Source organism: Pangasianodon hypophthalmus, chromosome 7 (assembly GCF_027358585.1).
Source record: "Pangasianodon hypophthalmus isolate fPanHyp1 chromosome 7, fPanHyp1.pri, whole genome shotgun sequence".
In the NCBI taxonomy this organism is placed as follows: domain Eukaryota; kingdom Metazoa; phylum Chordata; class Actinopteri; order Siluriformes; family Pangasiidae; genus Pangasianodon; species Pangasianodon hypophthalmus.
This window is the reverse complement of record NC_069716.1, coordinates 25,753,896-25,774,611: the sequence shown is the minus strand read 5'-3', so window position 1 is coordinate 25,774,611 and position 20,716 is coordinate 25,753,896. Positions and strand designations below refer to the sequence as shown.

The 20,716-nt window shown below is 37.8% G+C and overlaps 1 protein-coding gene and 1 long non-coding RNA gene across 5 annotated transcripts in view; one reads left to right on the top strand and one right to left on the bottom strand.

Annotated features, from left to right (window-relative positions):
- kiaa1549la (KIAA1549-like a) overlaps window positions 1–20,716 on the bottom strand; it is a 78,770-nt gene that overhangs the window by 23,509 nt on the left and 34,545 nt on the right. For 2 of the 4 annotated variants that reach the window (XM_053235522.1, XM_026946416.3), the window contains exons 5-12: window positions 14,932–15,154; window positions 13,464–13,597; window positions 13,016–13,184; window positions 11,050–11,109; window positions 8,759–8,910; window positions 7,652–7,823; window positions 6,508–6,668; window positions 3,085–3,120 (exon numbers count right to left, since the gene is read on the bottom strand). In XM_053235522.1, the coding sequence (XP_053091497.1) occupies window positions 3,085–3,120; window positions 6,508–6,668; window positions 7,652–7,823; window positions 8,759–8,910; window positions 11,050–11,109; window positions 13,016–13,184; window positions 13,464–13,597; window positions 14,932–15,154 (1,107 nt within the window). The remainder of the gene's footprint in view (window positions 1–3,084; window positions 3,121–6,507; window positions 6,669–7,651; window positions 7,824–8,758; window positions 8,911–11,049; window positions 11,110–13,015; window positions 13,185–13,463; window positions 13,598–14,931; window positions 15,155–20,716) is intronic. The other 2 variants (XM_053235523.1, XM_053235524.1) reach the window with 1 other exon arrangement.
- LOC128318608 (uncharacterized) lies at window positions 2,984–20,707 on the top strand. The gene is made up of 3 exons (XR_008302020.1): window positions 2,984–3,208; window positions 14,883–15,053; window positions 19,953–20,707. It is a non-coding gene; the product is annotated as an uncharacterized LOC128318608 (long non-coding RNA).

Here is a 20,716-nt window from a genome sequence, read left to right as displayed (position 1 = left end):
GAAGAGAAGAGAAGACCAAAAATGAGAAGAGAAGAGAAGAGAAGAGATATAATAAGCACTTTCAGAGTGCTGGTGTTTTATTTCATTCAGCAGTGCTCTGTTAGCTGCACTGATTTATTAATACACTCAGACTATTCTCAGAGTCGCTGTATTTCACACAGCTCATATATGACGTTTATGCTCGCCATGAGCTATTTAATGCGGAAATGCTACGGGAGCTCGTGGATCCTCTCTCTTTAAGATGAATTATGGATCCCTCTCCAGCTGAGACAGCATACGGACACCGGAGCATCTCTCGGTTGTTAAGGAGATGCCTCGGTGTGTCTGAGGGTGTCACTGTGAGGATGCGGCAGGGGAAAATATAAACGTTTGAGAGTGTTTAATAATTCAGGACTTCTTGCACTTTTATTGTGTGGGCTGCTGTCACAGATATTTGAAGCAGGAATCAATAAAGTCCCATCTCCTGCACCTCTCTGGACTATGAATGTGAAGACAGCTCTATATTTAGCTAGCAGTGAGCGAATCCACAGAGACAGCTCTCTCCATTTCACTCGGACTTTTGCTAGTCGCTGACCTTGAGCTGCACATGTCCTCTTCTTTAATCATGTACTTCACATGTACTGCATTTCACTCAGGGGAAATCTGTTCACTTTACACTAAGGTCTTATCAGGCTGAGAGGTATGGAATGAGAAATCTGCCATGATAATCTGTATATAAAGTTCTACAGGTTGTACTTTGGAACCGTATTCTGTTTTCATAAAAGATATGATAAAAATTGTATCGATGTATACAGAAATTAATTTGGGGTGATATATTCCTCGATATTTTTATTTTGCAGCACCTGGAAATTCCTGCTGAATTTTTCATCCGGTGTGTCATCCTCATTTACCGTCACTCTCTTACTATTTTAAAAAGCACACAGTGATCCATATTAGCAGTAACTCAGACACTAACGGTGATCTTTAATCTACACAGAAATCACTGAAACATATCCTGGTCATTCAAGCTCGTTGATTAACTTCATTAAAAATTCAAAAAGATAGATAAATGTAAAGATAGGCATAAAAATTCAGGTTTGTACATTTTAAAATTCAGATGGTAATGGCTCATTTCTCATTCCACAGGGAAAACCGAGCCCACACATACAATAAATCTTCGTTTAATATTAATCTCACAAACGTAGCTGAGAGTGAACTGCGTTTGTGGCGAGACTTGAACCTCTCGAATGTCCGTTGCACTGTACATACTTATTGCATACAAGCCAAGAAATCATGGACTGCTTTCAGTCAACACAAAAGCACACATACACACACAGGCATGCAATTAATCCACAGAAGAAGCTCTAAAGGCTGCATTCATCGTAAGCAGTCAAACGGTGTCTCGCTGTGCTCTCCTGGTTTCACCTCAGTGGATCCTTTATGCATTTTCTCTAACGCTACAGCATCTACAGAGGCGAAACTGGAAGACTGTGCTAACTGCAGATTTGTAAGAAAACGCACATTGGCGAATCATTTCCCTGAAAGCATGTCTTAATAAGATTGAGAAAGTAAGGGTTCCTGATTGGGAAAAAGCAGATGGTGAGGGTGTGAGATCAGAGCCAAGGCTGCGAGGAGAATAACTATGAGATTAACAATGAAGTGTCCATTTCATCATCCGCTCCTAAAAATTAACTCAGAAAGTTTCTGCTGCAGTGTGTCACTGCAAGAAAGCTGGCTGTTTCACATATTCCACAGCGCTGTTGAATGTCTGATTGTGAAAAAAGGTGTTGATTAATTTTCTATAACAGCAGCTCTGACAATCGTTCTGGCTGCAAAGTTTATATTAATGCTCTCGTTCTAATACGTTATTGTTTCTATAGAAACAACGTGTTCAGGGACTTGTAGGGTGGCTCTCATACACAAAGATTAAAAAAACCTTGTGTAATCATTAATACGAGGAGGAGATGTTTAATGTTTATGGAAGGAGTCTCCAGTGTCAGGGCTTCGTATCAGTCAGAGGTGAAGCTGTAACTTTACGTTTTCCACTACAGGAAAGTCTTAAAGATGGAAGGCTTTGCAATTTCTCTATAAAATGATAAACTGTATTTTTTTTCGTCTTATTAACTTCCAGACACAGAAAAATGAGAGGCTGGTGTGGGAATTGCCGTTATAATGCAAGTTATAACAGGAACCTGTTTTCCACATTAAATGTATTTCTCACTGGACAAAAAGTACGACATATGACAATAATTCTTTAATTATTCAGAATTTGCTGTGGTATAAGATGAATAAGAGCTGTTCTAGAAAAATAATCAACTTCAGGGTGGTAACAGTAAATCTGCTTCACAGGCCACATTACACCACCCTGTCGTTGATTGTTTTCCTACAACAGCACATCCCCAATGTTTTATTCCTTACATAGTCATCTTGTAGCTGTACAATTGCTGACTGAAGCTCATCTGTTGTTATGTACAGTCCATCAATGCAAAAAAAAACAAACAAAAAAAAACGCTGAGTGGTTATTATTTGGGTGGTTACATAGTAGTGGTAGTGTATCGGGCAAAGCTACAGCATTGGGATTTTAAACTCTTCAGTGTCACTGCTGAGTTGAGAAACAAGGTCAAAAACAGACCCTGATGAAGGCTAGCAAATGAATAACACACTCTGTACATGTACTTAGATGAACTGTAATCTCAAACTGTACACCTACGAGGTGAACTAACAAGGTAAGAGCAGCCAATACTTTTGCACAGTGTTTAAAACCCCAGCATCACTGCTATACAGAAATAGTGATATAGTATATCAATTTGTGAAATGTGCTTAAAATGTGTGAAACCATATTAATGCAAGCATAACTAATTTAATCGCAATAACTGCCTCCTGAGTTAATTGTAGCTCTTGGCTTTGCACTTGAGCCAGGTCCAATCAGCTTGGCTTAGTTCTAATTTTGCCTGAAGGACTTAGGCTTATGCTGGTCAATCACCATGATCGATGACCTTTCTCCTTATAGCTATTGATTTCCCACAAGCACCAGCAGAGGGAGAAAACCAGATCATGACCATGCAGCTAAACACCATGCACACACAACACTACAAGCAGCAGTACCTGATGGTGGTAACTCCCGTCTCTCCGATACGAGGTCTGGACAAAAGCAGGATTAAACACAAACGGATTTTATAACACAAGGATTAGTCACATGGACATGATGCCTGTGTTCTCTGTGCATTCAGTAAGTTAAAAAAAACAACAACACAGTGTGGATTGTGAAATCATAAATGTTACTGGGCCATTCTACAACCTCTTTTTTGTCCGTTTTTTTATTCATAGCTGCTTTTACAGACACACTTGACTTAATAAGATCAGCAATGACAGGTTTACTGATAGTAACAACACAGTATGAGACAAATCTGTACTTTCCTGAAATATAGGCAGCAGCCATTTTAGTTTCAACATCACAGACCATTTGAAAACTAACAAAATACTTCATAAATTACATTATAGGAAAATAAAAATTGGTCTTATAAACCCACCCAATAATGTGTGACCTCTTAACTGTTGATGTTCTAAAGTAATTTAATTTACAAATATGTTTTTTAATATTACTTTTTTTTTGCTGGAATTTGAGGCTTTCTTTCTAGGTAACACCACTGACCGAAAAATGAGGGCTGCATTTTTCCCACTGAAAAAAAAATGCATTCAATTCTGACACAATAAATGGATAAAATGTACACTGATAAATCGTATATTTTCATAATTTTCAATTTATTTATTGAAATTTTAGCGAAAGTCCACGTCTTTCTATTTTGTTACTTTTTGAAAATGTCAAAGCCAGTATACAATGCCATCTTTCACAGTCAAATTGTAGACATTTTTGCCTGCAATAGAACTTTCTTGGTGTTGTGATAAGTTAAATTGAATAGCAGTGTTCCAGTTGTCAATTTGAACATTGTTTAGGTACTGAAATGCCGGAGTGACAGTAATTCCAAACTGTCTGTTAATGCAATATTCCTGATTTATGTAAGCAGTAAATAGCTAGCTACATTTTTTTTTACACTTGGCTAGCTACCTGGCTCATTCTAATCAATCACCTGGTGCAGCTGCTAATAAACACAGCACTAATAAACTAGCTAGCTAGCATTGGCAACAATCAGGGCATGTGCAAGACGTGACAAAAACTGTCTCTTTATAGTATCTTTAATATGGTGCCTGGAGGACTAGCGGTTAGGCCTCGGCGCTCTTACAACCGTGGCCCAGGTTTGATTCCTGGCAGGAGAACCAGCCACTGGGGTTGTACAAGACAGTGCACTTCCAGTGTCGGTTCCAAGCCCGGATAAAATTGGGGAGGGTTTGCGTCAAGTGCCAAACCAAATATATGCGGATCAATGATCCGCTGTTGCGACCCCTAACGGCAGCAGCCGAAAGAAGAACAACAACACTGTATTTTTAATGCGCATATAGGTTAGCTAAGTTATCTGGAGGAGGAATTGTTTTCATAGTATGGTCTGTAGCAGGAGCAAGTCCTGTATACGCTAGCTTTTTTGAGTTCATCCCACACACACTCCTGGTTTTACTGAGTTTGTTGCCAGACAACCGACGTTTGACCTTTCCATTCAAATTGAAAGGGTTTTTGTTTCTGGCGTTTACAGCAGTGGATTTTGGCATTTTTGGCATTTACAGCGTAGATTTTGAGTAGTCAGATTCTTTGAAATGCTGGCTCCAGCCTTTTAAAATACTCACCCTCATCCCAACAAATAGTACAAAGCCATTTCATTCCCTCAAGCACATTGGTGGGAAATAGTTGAAAGCTCAAGTATGCATTTTTGCTTGAATTATTTGTGCATTTTGGGACACTGCAGTGATTTTGAGCTGAATTTGCTGTCACTGATCACTATCTCACCAAGCATTTAGAAAAACTACTACTTACGCTTCCGTATTCGTAACGCAGAAGTGTGAAAAAGGTCTATTACATTTGTTTCAGTATCCGTATAAATACACTGATGTTGAGTTTATCTGTAGTCTATAGCTTTCTGTACCTATTTGCTGCATCCTAACATCTATCACCTTGACAGAAGGGGTGTAACGATAGGTATATCAATATTCATTTTTGTCTATGTATTCTGTATTTTATTGAGACAATGCAAACTGTAAATCAAGTATAGCTACCTTTTATGCTATAAACGTATATATTTACTATATAGCTGTGATTTGTGACATTAATTGGAATGGCTCCCAGTATCCACTGTTAAAAGAGAAAAAGCAGTATCCATGAAAAGCAGTATGCTCCACCCAAAGCTATCTAAAATACGGCAAACAGATGGAGCTGGGAAACAAACAATTCCACTCGCTGTTTTGATATGCTAGTTAATTAGCCCAGCTCTCATGGTGAGCAGTGACTGCAAGCTGGTACAATGTGGGTGTTATTATCATATATGATTATTCATGATTATTCACTTACAACATCACGGAAATATGTCAGTTACCTTATAGAGGAGAAAAGATGAGACCCTACAGCATTTCAGCAGCCACAAAGTGATGATTCTGAATGGGCCAAACAAATAACTTGTTCCATAGGGATATTTATAGCTATTAATTTGCAACCATACTCGGTTTGTAGAGAGCCCTTACAACGTTCTTGAGACACGCTGTAAAATCTTTTCAGGCATAAGGAAATTATAGAAGCGCATTGCTACCATGCAATAAAAAAAATCCCCATCAGCATCTTATTATTGCAAGAAAATAATCTCTTTATTATGAGACAAATATGTTTAAAATATGGCCTACACGGTTGCTTTTCTTTTAGTAACACAATGTTTTCTCGTAATAACAAGATGTTTTTGTAGGAATAAGAGGTTTTCTTGAAAAAATGAGATGCTTTATCGTAGGAATGAGAGGTTTTCTCATAATACTGAATTCTATTTCACTTTTAATTCTAATATTTCTTTTGTACTTTTGTATTAAAAATGCATAGTCGTGTGGAGATTGTGTGTCCGAATCCTGACGATGCCTTTGCCCAAGAGTCCAAGAGTCCAAGAAAATTGGCTGTGCTGTCTGGGTGGGAGTGGCATTCTCTCTTTCCCCTGTCAATCACAGCAACACTAGCCAATCGTGGGTGTCTGTGAGCTCAAGTATGTGGAAGAGGGTAGATAGCGCTTTCCTCCAAGTGTGTTACACTGCCCTGTGATACAATACGAACAGCAGTTTGAAACAATGTGATTGGCTGGCTTCACAAGCCTCAGAGGAAGAACGTATTAGCCTTCACCCTCCCCGGTTTTTAGCTGTCGTATGATGGGGAGAGCTGGCTGGTTGGTGGAAATTGGCCAAGAACAAAATAGGCGGAAAATAAAAAAAGCTTTTTCTTTTTTTTAAAAAAAGCGCATCGCATTACGGTACAAAAATGACAATACTTAACGTATTATGAAATTTGTCTATCGGTACACCCCTTTGTGACAGATCCCCAACATAAACAACCTAAAGATTATAACACAACTCCAGTTGCTCTGCTACCTGGAGATGGTGTGGTGTGCGTACCTTTGTGCGTGGATGGAACCCACGAAACGCACTGCTCTTGAAGACGTTGCGATTCCTCCTGCATATGATAGCGACCGCCATGACAATCACGACAATCACCAGTGACACCGGTGTCAGAACAGCCAGGATCCAGAGGTTACTGGGGACACTCTTCACCACGGCTGCTCGTGAGAACACACATCCACACACAAACACACAAAGTGATTACAAATCAATCCACTTCTTCATTAGTAGCAAAACATCCATCTTGTCTCTCTCTATCACACACACACACACACACACACACGGTTAATACTCCCTCTGTTAGAACTTCTTGTCCCTTGTTAGCTCATAATGAGCTAAAACAAAAACAGTTTGTGCTGTAGCTCTTTAGCTGTTTGGATTAGACCTTCCTCAGAGAAGCTCTGTGTGTGTGTGTGTGTGTGTGTGTTTGCTGTGTGTTTAGTTACACAAGGCTAGGGATTTGTAGAGATGATGGGTCAAATGCAGAGCCTCTTCAAAAGAATCCAATGAGTTTCCATAATGTTATCCTAACAAAGACTTTTGCAAGAAGTGTTTCTATAGTGCTAAGCAGCTAAAGGACAAAAATCAATACAGGACCTGACCTTATGTATGTAAGACATAACACCCAACTTGCGTCATCTGTTTTCACCTACAGGTCGTCTGTGATTTTTTTTTTTTTTTGATACTGGACCATTATCCCGCTTATACAACGGCTACTTATCCACATTTAAAAATGGGGGTTCCATACATATGTGAAAAACAGACACTCTTTTATTTTGAGCTTCCTACTTCCCCATGTGCTATACTATTCACTTCTATTCACTGTAGATTAAGCTGGATTTAATCAACACTGAGTTAAGGCTTTAATTATTTTTCATTGTAGAGAGCTAATGAAAGTTAAATCCTCAGCCGTTCTCCTTAACGTTAAACACTGACGGTAAATTTTATGCAGAATTTTTAGGCTTGTATACAGCATATTATTTGTGATTTTTGCTAGCAGGTTGTTCCTGTCTCAGGACAGAGCGAGGAGAAGGGTCTAGGTCGAGGGTGATGTAGTGCGGATGGAGTGTCTGTTAGGATTCTCTAAAGTTAACTGTTCTGCCTCCCACTGCTCCCTAGAAAATTAGAAATGTTGTCGTACGCTCTGCTTGAACCTGGACGAAGTAGCCCAATGTGAGGGCCATGGTCTGAGAGTCCACCATGTTTAGGGTTTTGGCTGCAGATGTGCCGGCTATGGGAGCTCCATCCACCTGGACGTAGTAGGTCATCTCGGCTGGGTTCTTAGGACCAGGTAGGCGTCGGATACTGACCATCTACAACACACAGGTTCTTACTGGTTAATCAAGTGAAGTCAAGTTACAGACAAGGTCAAAGACAAAGTCAAAGACAGGTCAAGTTACGTCAAATCAAAGTCAAGTCAAGTCAAGGTCAAAGTTAAGTCAAGTCAAGCCAAGCCAAGCCAAGCCAAGGTCGAAGACAAAGTCAAATTCAAAGTCAAATTCAAGCCAAGTCAAGTCAAGTCAATTCAAGTCAAAATAAAGTCAATTCAACTCAAAGTCAAGTCAAGTCAAAGTCAGTTGAGTCAAAGTCAACTCAGACAATTCAAGTCAAGTTATGTAGAATTTATTGACATTCTTCTCATCACAGACAGATGACAGAGGAATGAAATATACATTTGAAATAAACAAGAAACAAGAAAGTAAATAATAAACTCTTCAGTATGCAATATGTCCATCTTGATGTAATAAGGTTATTTTTCTGTCCATTAGCATTTATGTTTTACCATTGCCACACCCATATTTGTAGTTGCCATGCATGTTTCGTGTCATCCTATGCCATTCTCCCATTATTGGCTTTTAGATGATCTTCACAGGAGCACTCACACTCTGTGATTTTAATCCAAAGTTTCACTGCCAGAACATTGTCACTGACAGTCCTAGGTCAAAGTTGGCACCTTTGAGCATGTCACATTATGTGTTTTAAGACCACTGATCTCAGTTCACAGCTTTTGTGATTTTTGACTGCATGTATAGTGTAGAGCTGGCTTATGGGATAGTATACAGTAGATAAAAATATATAGTATACTGTATGACAGCATAAATGACTAAATTCTACTATATTATAGTATAAACTACTATGGGATTATTTCTGCATAAAATGTATTTCTCTGGCCCATCACACGGCTAAAAATCCATTTAGATGAACAAAAGCATGCACTCACAAAGGAGTATATGACAGATAAGTCTACCTGTACAGTGTATCCACCGACGGTGGTGGCTCGTTTGATCCGGAGGCCATGACGGCCAGCGACAAGAAAGAGCTCAGCTAAACGCTGCTCCATCAGACTAGCAAAGCTCTGATAACTGCCTTCCAGCGAGGAGCTGTCAACATCCTGAATTACTGTGAGAGAAAAAATAACAAGAGAGAAATCAAAGAGAAAATGAGGACAAAGAGGACAAAGTTATACTTCTTTCACTCCACAACCAAAAACTGCAATTACAGCCGGGCGACCTTGCGAGAGCACATTCCTCCATGCCGCCAGTGATAAAAGAGAGAAATAGCGAGACAGAGTGCATGTGTGCACAGAGACAGAATGGAATTTTCAATTTCTAATTTGCTTTTCTCACATTATTCAGCCTGACTCTGTGTGCAAGCTACACTCCTGGCATCAGAGCTCGGTCTTGTAACACCTATTTCTGAGAAGAGAAATTTATTGCACCCTAATAATCAAATGTAATCTTGTAGTCTTTTTTTCATTAAGGGACAGATTTTTTGGAATAGCGTATGAGAAATATTCTAGAAATTCCTCCAACACTGATAAATCACATACTGAATTATTGATTTGACCAGGTTTTAATAGAAAGTAGTGAAATGGGATTTAGTTAGGATTTAGTTAGGATTAAATATCAATCCTTTTCAAGAAACAATTCTGTTTATGTTGGAAATATATCATAGCAAACAGCGTAACCGTACATTCACATTAAAGGGTGATAAATCAATAATAGTATCTACACTTATGGGCAGAAATAGCTGTAGCCAGAACAATTAAGCTCTTAATTAATTTTTCATATCCTCAAGCCCCTTGGGTTTAAAAAGTTCTTTTATTTTTTTTAAATTTCAGCTATTTCGAATACAATTCTATTACAAATAGTTAATATTAAATATTCTAACGTGAATTAATGCTTCAAAATGAGCTAGCTAAATGTTTAGAGGGAAAATGAGATGTATTTTGACTGATATTTATTTAGCATCAACGAATCTTGTTAAACTTCTCACAACTGTTGTGCTTCATCTGTGCTGGACAAATCTCTCTTTCAGTATCTTAAAAATTAATTTGGCCAAAAATGCAACATGTATGATTTTTCCCCTTATCCCGAATACACGCAATAATCTAGGACATGTGTGAAGTTTCCATCTCTAATTTTGTCCTGGAATTATGATACTAACATGTAAAAGAGGCTTTCAGCTACTAGTTTATCATCATTCAGACTGCATGTCTACATAATCACATACTCCCGTCAGACTGTGTCGCTGTTCAGTATCTCAAAAAAGACTTATTTCTGTGGTTTCTGACTCTGCATGACACTGTCGTCTAACAAAACAGACAAAGGTACGTCACACCGCACCTCAGGTCTCAGGGAGGAGGCGTGGCCTAAAGTCTGAAGGCGTAATTCTATGTTTTACATTATTGGGAGGATACCTGTTTCATGAAATTGTTTAGGTAAAAACAATGTTCAATTCAATTGAATTCAATTTTATTTGTATATATAATTAAAAAATTATACTAAAAAAAATAGTATTTGGTACAAAGCAGCTTTACAGAAATGTAAGCATAGATTGTTTTGATACCGAATGTAAAAGCCAGAGGTGATAGTCGAGAGAAAAATGTTCCTGAAATGAAGAAACCTTGAGAGGAACCAGACTCAAAAAGGAACCATCCCCTTCTAGTTGACACCAGATTGTGAGATTATAAATCATTAGAGTATACAGGTGTAGAAGCATAAAGACAAACAGTACTGAGTGTGTTGAAAGCATTTTCAAGATGAACGTACTGTGAATAAGAGTCCTGGGAGGAGGAGGACAGTCTTTATGACTACAGGAGCAGTTCTTAGGTACAAATCTATACCATCCAGGTGAGATTATCCACTGAAGCACAGGGGATTGTATAATAAATGTGCTATGTTAAATCTAAGCCTCCCTTATTTTAAACTTGTAGCTTTGGTACAAAAATAATGAATCAAATTCTGGACAGCAAGCACGTCATGACTAATTGACGACATTTAGGCTAAGCGGGAAATTATGTTAACTTTATTTTTAGCCGAACTATTGCATTAAATCAAAGCCAGGCACAATTGAGGTGAGCTTCACAGGAACCAGATGCTTCATATCCAATTTGCATACAAATAACTTGATTTTTTCTTTTTTTCGTGTAGTCACCTGAATTGCAGCACTCTTGGAAATGACTGTTGCTCTGTCGCATGCTAATAGGAAAGTACGGTAATCAAACTACACAGAAATCTGAAGTGGGAATGAAGTTACCTGTGATTACCCAGTATTCCCTGGTGGCCACTGAGGTGTTCAGGTTGTGGTACTCGAGCGCTGAAAAAGACAGATAGCAGATGAACTGAAAATGATCCTTAATCAAATATAGAGCATTGTGCATTTTTAAAAACATTTCTACTCAAACTCCAACAACAGAGATCTTTAGATCGACGTACAAATCTGATCAACACTAGAGCCACAATAAACACAATCTTGGCAGTTATTGCTCTGCTGCAGTAAATGTAATTACCAACCAACACTGGCAAAGTAAACAAGGCTTCCAAAGATCTGGGACTAAATGTTTTTAATTCATAGTTTATCAAAAACATACAGATTTTTCCCCAGTATTAATCAAGAATATGTCATTTAAACTAAGACAAATCATTATCACAGTTTGAGAAATCTTGCTATGAAACTGAAATCTAAATATATTCTTCTTTCTGTAAATAAAGTGCAAAATCAGCAAGGACATTTAATTCAAATAATGAGTTCAACCAACTTGAAAATCTTTTTTTTATTTTTATTTGAATGTTTTATTTTGCCAAAAATTAGACCAAAAAAATTGTAGTTTTATTATTCAAATGAAAAGCAAATATCAAACAAATCAAAGAAGTGTGTGTCCAAGAAGAAACATAAAATTCTACAAATATTAAAATAATGTATATTAAAATCATGATATCCTACACACTGAAAGAAGTTAAATATGAACATCACACCCTCCCCTGCATGGCTGTTGAAAACAGAAAGTCTGATAACAGAAATTTCTGCAGTTAACCCATTTCATGTTTTGATTTTGGAGATTGTATTTTTTTTTTCAAAAATGTACAAGCAACAATAAAAAAAAATAGCAAAGTAAAAGTTTGTTATAACCGCTAATTAGCAGCTCCTCCATTTTTTATCTGAGTAAAAACTCATTTTCTTGATTTCTACTGGCTCATAAGAATGAGGTCAAAGTTCACCTAAATAAAGTTTATGTGAAGTGAAAGCAACCGCTGTTTGTCTTTCACATATTACATCCTTTCTCCTTCAGTGTATTGGCTTTTCTGCTGGCAGAACTTTATTTGCATTTGGCCTAACCTCTGAGTTAGCAGAAAAAGCAGAAAAGTGTAGTTTTCAGGAGCCTCCTGTATCACTGTAGGAAGAGGAAAGCTAAACTGTAGATGTTGGAATCCCTGTAAATGCACCATTTTTTAAAAAAAAAAACAATGGTTTATATTGAAAATTTGCTTTTAGATTTATACATACTGAGTGTTCAACCTGGATGAGTTAGCTAATCAATACTCACAACTTTTAACCAACAAACTAAAACGTTAGAAGACCAGACACGACTTAATTCTACGTTAACAACTTCTGAGTGAAACCAAAGTGAAACCAGTATTTACAATAGCTCCTGAGCAGTGTAGTGGTAATGCGTTTGCCCTGTAATGAGAAGAATCCTGACTTTCTATTGCTTTAGCATTGAATATTAAGTTGGTTCAACTCAATTTACCTGAAGAAAATCATTTAATTAGTACACAAACTAGTTGTGTTAGTCTGTCAAGAGCACAATTAATATGGGAATACTTAAAAAGATCCATGCAAATTGTTATGTCAATTTTTTAAAAGTAATATGTACTTGCATTTTCATCCCTGCTGCATTCAGATGATAAAAACACATTTTTATTATTTATATTAAAGAAATGCTTAAGCAAGAAATATAATTTACACCATATTCTTTTAACAAAACATTCTGGGTAAGATAGATTTTGTGTGTTAGCTATATTAGTCTCAGAGCTTCAACTAAAGGAGCAAAAGACAAACACCAAACAGGTAATAAATGATTAAACTACCTTTGTTGTAAATGGAGAATCATGCAAATTTGAATTGATTTAATTCCTTTAAGACTCTTGTGTGAGAAATATAATCTGACAGGTTTGTATTGCTCTTTGATAACTGTGGAAATGAATGCAAATGTGTTACTCACGCTCAGCGATGATCATGGGGGGGAAGAAGAGGAAATATCCGACCAGCTCCGCACTCAGCTGGTTAATTAGCGCGCTCGCCACGGTGCCATTCAGCGCCACACTGCCGTTCCACACCACATACACCAAAGATACGGCCAGAGAGTTTCCTGTCTGATAGGTGTTTAGAATCTGCCCACACACAAACACACACAAGCAATAGAGAACACACACACATCAGAGATACACAGAGCCAGAAACACATAGACATGAACATACATATAAACCACACAAACACAGGAACACACACAGATATATGCACATATAAAAAGATACACACACACACACACACACACACAGGATATATAAATTAAGACTGTGAAAAGATACCCCAGGCTTAACATTTGAAATGTTTTTGAAATCGAGCCAATCTGTCAGTTTGGAACCAAAGCAGAGAAGCAGCTAAAGTACCTCAACTGAAAGATTTCCATAAGAGTCTTCCACTTTCTCCTGAGCTTCAGAGAACACGTTCACCAAACGCTGCTCCATGACCTGGATGAAACTGCACGACTTGATGTTGTCTGTCGGACTCACAAACCTGAGAACTGATCCAGAACACATGCAGAAAAAAAAATGCTACACGACTGAAACTTCTCTGAATATACTTTACAATAGATATATTTCTACACTTATTATTACAAATAAAGATCTAGCAATACAGCCTAATGTTATTTATACCACATTGCTCCTAAATTCTTAAATCTGTTTGGTTAGAAGGCGTTGATTCATTGTCTATAACAGCAGCTCTGACAATAGTGCAACTGCAAATGACAGGTCTATATTAATATCCATAAACTCACTATAATATGTTATTCCTGCTATAGTAATACCTTACACAGGGACTAGTATTATGGACATGCGACCTAAACAGATTCAAAAATCATGCTGTTAATTAACAAAACAATGTGTAATTGTTGACATGGTGATGTTTTCTGTAAGAAAACTTTATTTAGCATTTTCGGAAGGAGTCTGCAGTGTCAGGGTTTTGCTACAGTCAGAGGTAAAGCTTTACATTTAACTTGAAGTTTTTCAGCATGAGAAAGTCTTTATGATGGAGAATTTTGTGCTTTGCAGTTTCTAGTTGCACTCTCTGCTTCGGTGCACTTTATTTTTGTGCTTTTTATCCATATATGTATGAGTTTTCCTGAATCATCAAAAAGGCAGAGGAGAAACTCTAAAACGCTCCTACTGCGGTGCAGAGATTTCTTTGGAGAGCATCACACAAAAAATGAAAAATATCTGCACTTTAGGTGACCATGTGTGTGTGTGTGTGCACTCTTCAGGTTTGCTAGACTTTCCATTTAAGAGAGTATGTTTGAAGCTGCTGTGGCGAATTTATCAGAAATGATATGAAATGTGAATCTCTATGAACACATGCACACGTTACTACTTCTAACCATGTACTCAGTAATTGATTACATTTCCCTATTACATGTTATTATATGTTACATCTTATACACCATATGATAATACACAAAGTATTACGTATTCAATTTCACTCAATATTTATATCACTATTTATTTTATATTCATTTTATAATTCAAATAAGATCCAGTCTTGTTGTTTGGCCTATGTCAAGTTCCTACAGTTAGGTGATTTAGGTGATCTGAAGACATTTTTAAATATCATTAGCCAGGTACTTTGTATTGTACTGTATTTTAGTCTGAAGAATTGTTTTTTTATTTAACAATATTATTTATCGTTGGAATGGCATGGAAAGAAACCTCAAATCTCAAAATCACTGCAATAATCAGCATTGTGTGAGGAATTCTACCAGTTTTGAATCCTGCATAATTTTTTTTTGTATAACCCTCAATTTTCTGATAAAGCCCAAGCATCAAGAACATTCAACCCATCACATATAGAATGCAGCCTCACCCGTTTTGAGCTGCAGGTGGATGCCCGGAGCGGACTGCCAGGAAGCTACGGGGACGGGGATGGCCAACACCACGGGAGCGTGCTGTCTGAGGTCACTCAGGAGCTTATCGAAGCCGTATGAGGTCAGAGTCTCCACCACCGCCGCCGCTATGTACACCATTTTCTCGCTCATAACGTAATAACCCAGAGTGACGTTGGAGGGTGTGGACACATCACGCTCCAGCTGAGAGGAACACACAAGATTAGTGTTACATACAGCCTCAGTGGATATGTGAGCTCAATTTGTGCTGCTGTAGTTCTGTATGAAACAATTTGAACCACTCTGAATCAGTCTGAAACATTCTGAATCACTCTGAATCAGTCTGAAACAGTCTGAATCAGTCTAAAACATTCTGAATCACTCTGAATCAGTCTGAAACATTCTGAATCACTCTGAATCAGTCTGAAACATTCTGAATCACTGTGAATCATTCTGAAACAGTCTGAAACAGTCTGAATCAGTCTGAAACATTCTGAATCACTCTGAATGAGTCTGAAACACTCTGAATCAGTCTGAATCACTGTGAATCATTCTGAAACATTCTGAATCATTCTGAAACATTCTGAATAACTCTGAATGAGTCTGAAACATTCTGAATAACTCTGAATGAGTCTGAAACAGTCTGAATCATTCTGAATCAGTCTGAATCATTCTGAATCAGTCTGAAACATTCTGAATCAGTATGAATCAGTCCGAAACAGTCTGAATCAGTCTGAAACAGTCTGAATAACTCTGAATCAGTCTGAAACAGTCTGAATCACTCTGAATCACTCTGAATGAGTCTGAAACAGTCTGAATCATTCTGAATCAGTCTGAATCACTGTGAATCATTCTGAAACATTCTGAATCACTCTGAAACAGTCTGAATCAGTCTGAAACAGTCTGAATCACTCTGAATCATTCTGAAACAGTCTGAATCACTCTGAATCACTCTGAATGAGTCTGAAACACTCTGAATCACTCTGAATCAGTCTGAATCATTCTGAATGAGTCTGAAACATTCTGAATCAGTCTGAAACATTCTGAATCACTCTGAATCATTCTGAAACAGTCTGAAACACTCTGAATCAGTCTGAATCAGTCTGAAACAGTCTGAATCAGTCTGAATCAGTCTGAAACAGTCTGAATCACTGTTAATCAGTCTGAAACATTCTGAATAACTCTGAAACAGTCTGAATCAGTCTGAAACAGTCTGAAACATTCTGAATCACTCTGACTCTGAAACACTCTGAATCATTCTGAAATAGTCTGAATCACTCTGAATCAGTCTGAAACATTCTGAATCACTCTGAAACAGTCTGAATCAGTCTGAATCAGTCTGAAAAAGTCTGAAAAAGTCTGAATCACTCTGAAACAGTCTGAATCACTGTTAATCAGTCTGAAACATTCTGAATCACTCTGAAACATTCTGAATCAATCTGAAACAGTCTGAAACATTCTGAATCACTCTGACTCTGAAACACTCTGAATCATTCTGAAATAGTCTGAATCACTCTGAATCAGTCTGAAACATTCTGAATCACTCTGAAACAGTCTGAATCACTCTGACTCAGTCTGAAACCCTCTGAATCACTCTAATTCAGTTCAAATCATTCTGAATCAGTCTGAATCAATTTCAAGCAGTCCAAATCAGTCTGAACAATTATGAATTGGTCTGAGTCCATATGACCATCAGTCTGAGTCACTCCAAATCATTGTGAATCAGTCTGAATAAATCTGTATCAACATGAATCAGACTGAATGAGTCTGAAACAGTATGAATCAGACTGAAACAAGGTGTATGAGTCACTCTGAACAGTCTAAATCACTGAATTACATGAATCACTCTGAAATAGTCTAAATCAGTATGAATCACTCTGTACAGTCGAAACCAGTCTCTATCAGTCTAAGCTTTTTTTGTCTGAGAAAAAAAAAAAGATGTTGGTGAGGAAATGACACCAACTATAGGGAAAAAAGCAAACATGAATGAAAGGAAAGAGAGAAGAGAAAATACAAGAGGGAGAGAAAGAGAAAGAGGTAGATAGGAAGAAATGGGGAACAAGAAAGTGTGAGAAGGAAAGGGAGAAGGAGAGAAAAAATGGAGAGGGAAGATGCAGAGAGAGAGAAAGAGAGAAGGGAGGAGGGAGCAAGGAAGACAAGGGGAGGCTGGTCAAGAGAGATAGGGAGAGAGAGGAAAGTAGAGAAAGGGGGAAAAGAGAGATAGGGAGAAAGACAGAAAGAGAGGAATGGAACATGGAAAAAGGAGTGAGATACAGAAGATGGATGCATACACAGAATGAAAAAAATACAGAAAAGGAAATAAGGAGAGAGAAGAAAGAAGAAACAGTGAGAGGAAGAGAAAGAGCATGTAAGAGAGATGGTGATACTAGATATAAAGAAAGAATGAATTGGACATGGTAAAAGGGAAAAAGATAAGGAGAAAGAAAAAAAATGGGAGGAAAGGGAGTTCAAGAGAGATGTTGCAGGAGACGTAGAAACTGATAAAAAAGAGAGACAAGAAAATGAGAGAGAGAAAAGTAGAGACAGAAAGGCAAAAGAGTGAGATACAGAGACAGGATGTAGAAACAGGCAGAAATGGATAGAGAGAATATAAAAAAAAAGAAGATAAGGAGAGATTGGTCGAGAGAGAGCGAGAGAGAGAGAGAGAGAGAGGAAAGAGTGGGCGAGAGACAAACACACAGCTCCAGGAGCAGCGTTCTCCGACAGCAGACAGCGCTAATTCTCGGGTTGAGTCACTCGTGTGGTGGGTAGAACAGACACTGACACTCTCTTCAACCGGTAATAACAACAATCTTCAGTGTCACACTCGTTTACCGTTATATAGTGCATTTCCCTTTTTCCTGATAATTACTGATAGCAAGAAAACAATTCCTCATTCAGGATCTGTTCAAATGTTCGTCATCATTCAGTGCCACGTCACAATGTTCATTAAAGCTAAGCTGAAGAATGCAAGATGAGAGGATTCTACAAAGCATACAGTGATGTGGATGCAATGAGGCATAAATATCACTGCTGAGGTAGTTGGCCTTTATTAACTTTGATAAGGGTAATGTTAATAAAATTAATAAGTAAGTAAACTTGGTGGAGTTACAGAGTTACTGTTATTAATAAACAACAATATCCATTTATAGTTACATTCAATGCTGCGGAACATCAACAAGCTAGTTCCCGTTATCCATTACGTTTACAGCTATAAACGGTCATTCCTACACCAGCCTGTCTTTTTTCTCTCTCTCTTGAAGTTAATAAGACAAAAAAACGCAGTTCGCCACATTACCGAAAAACCACAAAGCGCAAATTCCTCTGTCCTGAAGACTTTCCAATGGTGGAAAACCAACATCATGAATTTTATAAAGTGATATATTATGAATATATGTCAACACGCTCTGTGCTGACCTCGTGATATCTTTTGCTCTTCTTCTATTCTGTTCTGATAAATATATTCTGAGCGCGGATACTCCGTGACATTATCTCACTTTGTGAAACATGTCAACCGCCACTTCCGTTCTCTGCTGATGCCTTTGTTTCTGCAGATATGGCATATAGATAACACAGAGAATACTACACCTTTTTTTGTATAAATACTCCCTGTCTGCCTCAGTAAACTTTGAAGAGCTTTGCTACTCAAACACTGACTTTGTGTGTTTCTTTGGCACTCTCTTCCCCGGCGCCGGTACAGAGGTTGTGGCAGCAGCGCGAACACAGTCTTCTTCCTGATTCTAAGTGAACCCAGGAAAATCTATCATAAAGCGCTTATGTTAAATAAATGTCTCCTTAAAGAAAGCTTCAACATATCAATGATTGGACATTTTTCTTTGTTAAATAACAGCAAGTTTTTGTAATCCATTTTTTATTAGCTGACATTATGCAGAGTCCATGTGAATCAGCTGTTACTATATAAATGATTCTGAATCAGTCTGAATTATGAATCTCAATTCAATAATCAATTATGAATTGGAACTCAAGGAACTCAAACTCCGAGAATTCCACGCCTCACCCCAAAACTTCCGCATTGAGCTCCATTTCCCAGCAGTACAATAGACTACAAACTCCACCACATGATCAGTTACATGATCCGCTTCCCAGGTCACATTCATGCGATTACTAACTCAATACACCTGTTTGTAATCACACACTCCCTTTAAATACCGGACTTTTTCATTCATTTTGTGCAAAGTCTCACTCCTAGCTTCACAACAGCGACAAATCTCAGCCTTTGTTTTCTGATTGCTATTCTGGTATTGCCCGTGTTTGGGTTTGGTACAAATTGATTGTCATGGTTCAGTCTGAATGGATTGGCCCGCTGGATTGTGTGGTGCTTTGTGCTTATCAATAAAACCTGCATTTGCATCCATCAAAAGCTTCATTCCTGACACAGAACGTATTAAAACAAACACACTAATATAAACCTGTGATTTGAATTAAAGCCAGCACTACGGTTAGAGCTGCTACAATGACGCTCCACACACATTTAAATGAACACGTGTAGTTTCTGATGATGTGACGTTTTCAGTTTGTTTTGCATTTATGGAAGGAGTCTCCAGTGCCAGTGCTTTGCAGCAGTCAGAGGTAAAGCCGTAACTTTTCAGACATGGGAAAGTCTTCAGGAGTTTGCTCTTTGTGGTTTCTTCGCAAGGTGGCAAGCTGCTTTTTTATGTCTTATTACGTTCAAAAAAGAAAAAACACTAAGTGAACCAAACATCGTATTACGGTTTGCAGAAATGCATTTTTGTCATGCCAGATAATTAAGTTAATTGAGTGCCAGATGGTAGAATTGGAGTGCAGACGTATTCTGAATATCTACACAAGGAATAAATTCTGTATGCTGTTTTAGTATTTTAATATTTAGTTAAACTATTATTTAATTATCTAGTTATTATTTAGCCCTGACTTTGTGTTCTCTGTGATTTGTTGATGATTTTATGCATATTTAGAAGTGCTTTTTAACTGCCATATTTTTTACTTTATTTGTTCCATCTAGCACCTTTAAAGGGTTCTCCAGTTGGTTCTTCTGTGGGAACACCTAATGGTTCAACATGCAGCCCTACAACAGAGGATTTTTCTTACAAGTATAATATATTTAGAAGTCTGAACTGTTAACTATTCAAAGACCCATTAATAAGCAATTTTTCTGAGCCTTCCACCACTTCCCAGCAAATTGCTTTTTTTGTTTTTCTGGTCCTCTTCAAACTGTGTGGTGTGAAATTCAAATAGAAAATGGACCAAAAGTATCAATTTCCCTCTGATTTTGGTTCAGCAAAGACTAATAGGTGAGAAAACACCCTTCGAATGTGAGAAGATGCCGGTTTACACAATGATTCCCAGATGCTTACAAAGAGAGGAAATTGTTCTACTTGTTCTCGCACAATGTGGAGAAGATAGTGTGTGCAATACAAACACTTCCCACGCCACTGCCTACACACCACCCACCACACACTTCACAGTGAAACTACAATTCCCATGGTGCTGTGGTGATACAAATCCAAATACCCATCAGATTCTGTGTTTGATTGAAGCACTGCACGGGCATCTGTTGCATACGTGAAAAGGGGGTTTGTTTGAAATAGACAGTTTTGGATTACAGGATGTGCACACGATGTTAGGCACTGTTTCCAATGGCAAAAAAATCATTCATGGGCATTCGTTTAATTATTTTATTCAGTGTTCCTTTTCCCTGTGCTCTCCTCAGTGTAGATTTCTCAAATGAAGAAATGCTAAATGGAGCATATAGGCTAAATTATATTA